This window comes from Neolamprologus brichardi, chromosome 11 (genome assembly GCF_056152115.1).
Source record: "Neolamprologus brichardi isolate AB-2024 chromosome 11, ASM5615211v1, whole genome shotgun sequence".
NCBI classification, from domain to species: domain Eukaryota; kingdom Metazoa; phylum Chordata; class Actinopteri; order Cichliformes; family Cichlidae; genus Neolamprologus; species Neolamprologus brichardi.
In genome coordinates, this window is record NC_142114.1 from 16,343,531 (window position 1) to 16,351,832 (window position 8,302).

General features: G+C 39.1%; 1 protein-coding gene across 1 annotated transcript; it reads left to right on the top strand.

The window, feature by feature from the left end:
• Window positions 1–1,266: 1,266 nt before the first annotated feature.
• Window positions 1,267–8,048, top strand: rab13 (RAB13, member RAS oncogene family). Its single transcript, XM_006804869.3, has 8 exons — window positions 1,267–1,813; window positions 2,510–2,570; window positions 3,665–3,725; window positions 3,857–3,934; window positions 5,638–5,727; window positions 6,054–6,119; window positions 6,244–6,294; window positions 6,402–8,048. Exons 1-8 carry the CDS (start codon window positions 1,690–1,692, stop codon window positions 6,468–6,470), a joined length of 600 nt encoding a protein of 199 aa, XP_006804932.1. The 5' UTR covers window positions 1,267–1,689; the 3' UTR covers window positions 6,471–8,048.
• The last annotated feature ends 254 nt before the right edge of the window (window positions 8,049–8,302 follow it).

Consider the following 8,302-nt stretch of genomic DNA (forward strand, 5'->3'; position numbering starts at 1 on the left):
TCTGTGAACCCGCTGTAATCTGCAGGGTTAGATGGTAACACACAAACAGAGATATTAGATAAATAAATCTAAGTTGGCTTTAGTGGTCCGGCCTGTATGTGGCCCATGAACTAAAATGACCTCCGGTCTAGAGACATAAACACCCGAGAAAGTCAGAGGGGAACTGTTGTTACCTGCAGGTGACACCTGGGGAAAGTTACAGTGTGCTTCTCTTCCTGTAGGTGGTGCAGGTTAGACTGGAGGTACAAAAGCACTGAGCAGAATTAAGAAAGTGTCATTTTACATATATTCTTCTGTCGAGGCCAACTTTCATTCTTGGGGATCACATTTTAAACGATGACTCTGATATCCAACAGTCTCTTTCTTGCAGGGATGTAGAACATTAGTTGTCATTTGATTAAGCTTCATAAACAATGTTATCTTTGTATTGCTTTGTCTTATTAAGGGTACAAAGTATTCACTTAAAACGTACTCCAAGTAAAGGCCCTGCATTATGTTACTTTAGTAAAGGTTTAAGTAAAAGTACTCTTCAGTGAGGGAGAATTACATGAATGCAGAAGGACTTTAAGTAGCATTTAACTGTCTTTGAATATTTTTTACTTCAACCTCAATTCCTGATTATTTCCTTTAATAATCAAATGACTGAGAAGGAATCAAAGTTGAGCAATGCTGTTAGTGTTATCCAAGAGCATTTCTCAACAAGAAAACCCCATGATTATAGATTATAAATTACATTTTTTTAATGTAACAAATGTCATATTTTAGAAGCTGGGAGCATAAAAAGTACTTGAAATTAATATCCAAACAACGTTTTAGGCAGTCAGCTCATGAATGTACTGACAGTGATTTGAAACAAATATTTTCAAAAACACTTTGTGTTTGTTTGCAAAACAAACAAATAAAAAAACAATATAGTACTATATAAAAAGTTTTACAGTATTTTTTTTGTATTCAGTTGATCAGGTGTTCATAAGGATACAGTGTAGCTATACCATTTATGTGAGCTGTGCATTTCTAGCCTTATCTACAGATACAAACGCTGAATAGGCCTACGACCTTTCACTGGTTTGATGTTTTTACAGGAATGACTTTTTATTAATATTATTTTTATTTCATGGAGGATGTAGGGAAAGAGCACATGTTGTTTAAACCAACTTTTCACTTGTATCAGTCCATACACACGTGTTTACTGATCAAATGGTGCCACCTAGTGTCCGTACTGAGTGAGTGCCTGCGAACTGTGAACCGTTCACTCCCATAAAGCTCTCCCACACGTAGCTGATGTGGGATTGGGGCCGACAGCAAGTTCCGTTTTCTGTTTTTTTAAAGTGGTATTTCTGCAGACTGGATAAACTTGTTTCCACCCCGATATGCTTGTAAACGGGATAATAACCACTCTCTAATGGCAGCGGAATGAAACTTTAATACATGAGGGCAGATCTGTACAACTTTATCCTGCGCAGACCAAACACAACACGGAGGAGGATCGGAATTTACCGGTGACAAGTCTGAGAGTGAAAAGAGGAAAAAGAAGAGGATCCACTCGCAGGAGATTGCTTATTTTAAGTCACAAGGAAAAGAAATCGAGATTTAACGCGTTTGGTGGTGGATGAGAAGATCTCCGGTGAAGAGACAGAGCAAACTTTCCCCGCTCCTGCTTTGACTTCTGCTTGAAGAACAACTCCGACCATGGCGAAAAAGTATGATTTCCTTTTCAAACTGTTACTCATCGGGGACAGCGGAGTGGGAAAAACGTGTCTGATCATTCGTTTTGCTGAGGACAATTTCAACTCTACGTACATTTCCACCATCGGTACGTTTAATGTTTGAATTACAGTCTGCGACATTTCTGCTTCAGCTTATGATTGGCTTCTGTGAAACTTGGGATATGAGCAAGACAAATGTTTGCTGACATTTCAAGCTCCGTTCTGCCTCTGTTTACTGTAAGAGCTGGTTTCCCGGACTGCTTTCATGTCCCAACTAGTCTGCGCTCTCTTATTTTCTTTTTCTTTATTTAGTCTCTCTCTCTCCTTTTTTTTCTTTTCTCCCTGCTGAATGTGTGTGCTCTCTCTTCCCTGACCCTCTCCCCCATCTCTCCCTCAGATCTCATTCCTCTCATTTGGCTCACAGAGGGTCCACCCACCCTCATTCCTATCTCTTTTACCATCTCTACGTTCCCAGAAGAATGGCTGGCTTTCTGGCATGCACAGTTTTGCACAGTCAACCCCCTCTTCTGCCCCGCACTGTCTATGTGTCTGTCAGCTTGTCCATCCAGCAGAAAAACACAAAAACACAGCAGTCTGTAGCAGTTTGCAGGTCTGTATGTCTGATCTTTATGTCTGCTTGTGGATGGTAACACCCTGGGGGGGTAGGTGGGTGTATGTTCAGTGTCGCCACCTTAGTGAGGGTGACTCATATCACCCTGTGTGCGTTTTTGTCTACAATAGGGGTATTTAATGCAGTCTTTGCACCCCCCCCACCCCGCACCCCCACCCTTGTTGTCTCCCAGGAATCGACTTTAAAGTAAAAACCATTGAAGTGGATGGAAAGAAAGTGAAACTGCAAGTCTGGTAAGAAGTGGCATGTGTTTGTTTGTCTGCAAACAGTTTGTGATATGGTGAGGCAGATAAACCCTGATTTGTTGAGTTATCTTTCTCTGCCCTCTGACTGCCTCCGGCTCGTTTTCCTGAGAGGAAGGAGGAACCTCCCTCTTCTTGTCCAAATCAGGATTTTATGACAGGGTTCATGTCCAAGTCCATCACACATGGCCACCACAGAGAGCTACTCCATGTCATTTAAGGGTGCTGCTAGAGAAGATATAGCAGCGTCAAATACCAGCACAGACAAAAACACATTTATTTTTTGTTGGGTTTTTTTGGTCAGATTTGGCCTGTTTTGATTCCTTCTTCCACATCAATATAAAGGAAGTATTTGAAATACAAACGTAAATGTGTTTAATCTTGCTATAAATTCCTCTTAATGCATGCAGGTAATCTGTCTACAATTACAGCAAAGAAACGTGTGGATTTTTACAAAATAGTTTCTCAAAAATGATTTTTTTTCCCCTCATTTTAGAGCCTAAACTCTCCTTTTCAGCAGCACCTACAGACACCAATCATTGCTGAGCGATTCTCTCTATTCTGCTGTTTTTCTTCTTTTTTAAAGAGAGGTTTGCTCATATATAATTCAGAACCAAATTTATAGAAGTTTTTTTTCTGAATACATGGTGAAAATAAACCTTTTATCACTGTTGACAGATCTTTCTGATTTATGGAGTACAAAAAATGAGAGATCCAAAATCCCCTCTATAAAAACCATCGGCTCTGGAATGCTAGCAAAACACAAACAAGAACTTTGATCCTGGCTTCATCGAATGTTTACATTTCTCACCTGTAAAAGTTTGCAAAAAAGTTTAAATTTATACATTTTGATCTTAACACATAGTTTCAGAAAACCTGTGATGCAAAAAAATATATTCTTAGTGGAAGTATTTTAGTGGGAAAGTATCTGTTAGTGCAAACTTACCCTGTAGCTTGTAGCCTGTAGTGTCTCACCTCAAATGAATCTTTCTGCATTCTGCTATACTCCAGGTTTTTTTCATATGATAGAAGTATTTTAAAGACCTTGCAGCATCTTTTTGATTCTAAGTGTGTGCTTTTTGTAGGGACACAGCAGGGCAGGAGAGATTCAAGACCATTACAACAGCCTACTACAGAGGAGCCATGGTGAGCGCAGTATGCCTCCAGGACAATCAGGCCTGGATAATCAGGCTGACATCACTGCCTCTTTGTGCTCAGTCTGCACCTTTGACTGACTCCGTAAATGCTCTCTCTCCTGTCTGTTCTCTGTTCATCAGGGCATCATCCTGGTGTACGACATCACTGACGAGAAGTCCTTTGAAAACATTCAGAACTGGATGAAGAGCATCAGAGAAGTAAGCCGATTTTCTATTAACCGTGACAAAGATAACTAGGAAAGACCGAGACCGCAAAGCTAATGAGTTTATCTGGTCAGTTCATTTAAACCAAAGAAGCAAAATTCCTGTATCTTCTACTAGGGAAACAGTCATCTCTACACCATTATGTATGTGGATTGTCATCAGGATAACCTTTCTTGTTCATAAACCAGCATAAAACTATCCAGCATGGCCTCTTGTGCTCACTTTGTTAATGATGTTTTTCAACCAAAGTAAAACTTTTAGTTGATTAAGGCCTGAAGAGGTTTTCTACTCACCTGTCGGCTAGGTGTCCCGCTGTGTGGGAGACCTCAGATAAATGTACAACTGGCTAGCAGCTAGGAGCCAAGCGAACAAGGGCATAACATGAAAGGAAAGTTACCACTGTTGTCTCACAGCAAGAAGGTGCTTTGAACCTCCTGGTCGACTGGGGCCTTTCTGTGTGGAGTTTACATCTTCTCCCTGTGGCTCCAGCTTTCTCCCACAGTCCACAGATTTCTGGTCCTTTGAAATAAGGTTGACCGATGGTTGTTAATTGGACATAGGTGTAGATTTGACCAAGCATGTGTATATGTGTTTTTGTTAGCCCCGTGCTGGACCTCTGCCCACCCAGTGGCAGCTGGGGGTAGGCATCGCAACCGGTAACTCTCAGTTGGATTTTTAATGTTGCTCAGATATTCAAGAAAAACTAAAGATAATGAAGGAAGCAACATTATTAAAACTGAACTAAAACTAGATGTTAAAAAAAAAATCAGCTAACTAAAATAAAATAAAAACTAGACTTTTGAAACAAGCTAAAGCTAACAAATGATTTTGTGAACTTGAGTGTTTGTTACTTTGGTTAAATAAAGATATAAAACTTGCCTTGAGAGGCTTTGATAGATGTGTTTATTGACACTGGCATATGCCCTCCACACACAGGAATAATAACAAAGACTAAAAGTAAAACTGAAATTAATAGAAACTTTTCCATAAATAAAAAATGAACTGAAATGGGCAAACCGACTGAAACTAAACTGATTTAGAAGCAAAAACTCGAAATGAAATAAAAATAAAAACTAATGAGACTAATTACAAAACTATAAGAAACTTTTTCAATAAGTGAATGCTGCCCATTTTAATATTCCAATTAAACAGACAATATGCAAACACGTGGTGTTCAATATCTTTACATCAAGTAAAATTAAGAATATATTATAGCTATAAATGCATAACCAGTCTCATTGTTTACAGATATACATGGCACTTGCTTACCTTTTTCATTTTCTTTTTGTTTGTTTTTTTACCCACTTTCATGTAAGCATCACAGCTGAGCTGAACTGAAAATTGCTTTTATAGCTGTTTTCAGTCTGTTTACAGCTGTTAAACATATGTATGATTCAGTCACATTTTCATAAAGCAACTGTTATGATTTCATGTATTTGTGGCCCGCAAGTTGTCAACAACTCTGAGAGATTTATTTTGCTTGTTTTGCCTGTAAACAAACTGTAGACGGCAGCGCTGACGAACTGCGGAAAGATGGCAATGGAGCATTTCAGGGAAATGGTCTTGGTTTAAAGGGAGAAACCGCTCTGCTGACAAACAGCTGCTGTTAGTGTCTCTGTTGAGGTTTTTGCTCTCTGTGCTCTCTTTCACGTTGCTGAAGTCATTTTGATCAGTTAATCACATTCCCTCTTTCCCAGAATGCATCAGCTGGGGTCAGTCGGATGTTACTAGGTAATAAGTGTGACATTGAGACAAAGCGGAAAGTTTCCAAGGAGACAGGAGAAAAGGTAAGATGTCGCTTGCGTTTTTTTTTTTACTTGTAATGAAACAGCAGAGGTGTAGGTTTACTTTGATGGTAGTTAAAGTGGTAAAGATCATCCAGGGTAAGATACACATAAGTAGATAGATTCAAAATTAATCATTTGTGGGGCTACTTTGCAAAGATTTCATTTTGAGAAAGATTATTGCATGGATTCCTCCCTGTTAAACTATAGCGGACAGGAATGCTTGGGAAATGGTCAAAGTTGCTAAATTTACTCGAGATAAAACCCAGGAAGTGATTATTACCCATATCCTGTCCTCCTGTAACCATCTCTGTTCCTAATGTTAACAGCTGGCCAAAGATCACGGCATCAGGTTCTTTGAGACCAGTGCGAAGTCCAGCATTAATGTCGAGGAGGTGAGCAGTTTCTCCATACATTGAGCTTGTCTTATTATAGCTCTTTTGCTAATGTTTGTTATGTGTTAATATGAAAAGACCTATATTTTCTCTCTTTCTGTGTTTCAATCTATCTGTCCTGCAGTCTTTTCTGGCTTTGGCACGAGACATACTACAACAATCCAGCAAGAAGCCAGTAAGTCACAACACAAGATCAGGAATGCAGCGCTATAAAAAGTAATTTTGCATGCTCTACATACTGTATGACGGTAACGTAATTTTTTTTGTCTGTTTGTTTGTCAGGGCCCCGGTCAACAGGTGAAAATCACCAGCAGCACAGAGAAAAAATCCTCCAAGTGCGTTCTTCTCTAGACAGGATTTCACTAGTGTATGGAAGAAAGAACATAGAAACTTAGGAGCGCCTGTGTTGACAAGGAAAAATGTGGCAGGGTTTGCAAATATCAACAACAGAGAGGTGCTAAAGCTCTGTTAAACTACACTATACTCCCTTTATAAGTTCTTCCACAAGAATTCTGCTGTCTCCAAAATAATATATGGATAAAGCAGCCCCAGTTTTTCAGACTGAACATATCCTTTATGTGACATCTGCTGCGATAGAGATGATTCCACAAAAAGTTGGAGTCTGACTCCGAGACCAAAAAAAAATAAATAAATAAATATGGTCCCCACCATGGCACACATTGCTGTCACTGAACCGTATATCTTTCTCGCTTACGTTATCGTTCCTACAACAGCACACCAGCACTTAAAAGAACTGCAGCTGTCTCTTAATGCTACCATTTCATTCATTTCTAATGTGTGAGCATGTGCAGGAGTAGCTTTATGGAGCTCAGTTGGCTGTAAAACACTAATGTGGTCTGTTTTGATTCACATGATGGACACAGGGCTTTATTTAGAGTTCAAGTGGTCATAAGCATCTGAGAAATTGAGGTTTAAATACTACAGGGGAATTCAAATTTATTAAAGAGGACCTATTATGCTAATTTCCAAATTCATATTTTTTAGTCTTGGTCTCTGCTAAAGTAGCTTTACATGATTCACATCTTTTTTTTTAATGTGTGACCTTTGTGCAGAACTTCCCTTAAAGCCACATTAGCTGCCCACTGCAAACAAAAGACTTGAACCGCAGGTTGGTGGGGCTACTGTGCTTACAGAGATATCTGTGTGTCCAAGTCAACCACATAAGGAATATGTGGTCTCTGACATGTGTAAAACTGAGTTTTTGGCTCACATGAATTGCTTGCATAAACAGTGACCTCATTATTATAAGTTTTGGCATTAGCACAGTGACATATGCATAACAAAAAGGAAAAGCATGATAGGTCTGCTTTAAGTTACAAATGATAAAATGACCAGAATTGTTAGAGCGAAGGTAAAAACATGACGTACACAATAATGATGAAACAAGTTGGTCGCTGGACTTGAATGTGAAACAAGTTCTGTGTAAAACAACGCCTTGTTTTAATAGATGAATGGATTGAGAATGTGGATATAGATATTAGATATGGACAGTGATAAGTGCAATATGAGAAGATGAGTGGAGAGATGGGAAAAAAAAGATGGATTAAGCAAGTGAATGGGCAGGATGTAAAAGCCTAGGAAGCAGCAGCGTGTTCATGTGTCCCTCGTATCGAATTGATTTAGTGGGTCTTGCCTTTTATCTGAAGTGCCTGGGAAAGCTCTTACTAAATGCTACCACATATTAGCGACATCTGACATGGCAACCTCTCTGTTCAGGCAGTTTGATGATTGTTCAAAATAACTGATTGCAGGTCTTCATCTGATTCTGACAGATCTTTTTTTTTCTCTGCACACACGCTCTAAATTTCTGTTTTCTTTTGTAATTTCCTCCACATTGTTAGTTTTCTTACACCTGCCAGATTGTATGCAAGACCTGACGCTTGATGAATAAAATTGCAAAACTATAAATATATTGTTTGTCGTATTTTTTTTAAGTTCCTGTTGGCACAGTAACACAATAGTTTTTCCTTCCTGGTTTAGCATTGTCATAAATGTTATTCTCTGTATTCACATTTGCCTTAAGGAGCTTTACAGTTTGTACAGCATCCAACATCCTCTATCTTTAGATTCTCAATCTTGATAAGGGAAAAGCTCCCCTCAGAATCTATTTAAAGGGAAAAAATGAAGGAAACCTCAGGAACAGAGCAGTGATCCCAGGTATG

Excerpts from the sequence above, each read along its gene's own strand:
- rab13 (XM_006804869.3), top strand. The coding sequence starts at position 1,690 with ATGGCGAAAAAGTATGATTTCCTTTTCAAACTGTTACTCATCGGGGAC. Across the intron at positions 1,814-2,509 it reads TACGTACATTTCCACCATCG|GAATCGACTTTAAAGTAAAA; the intron begins GTACGTTTAATG and ends GTTGTCTCCCAG. Across the intron at positions 2,571-3,664 it reads AAAGTGAAACTGCAAGTCTG|GGACACAGCAGGGCAGGAGA; the intron begins GTAAGAAGTGGC and ends TGCTTTTTGTAG.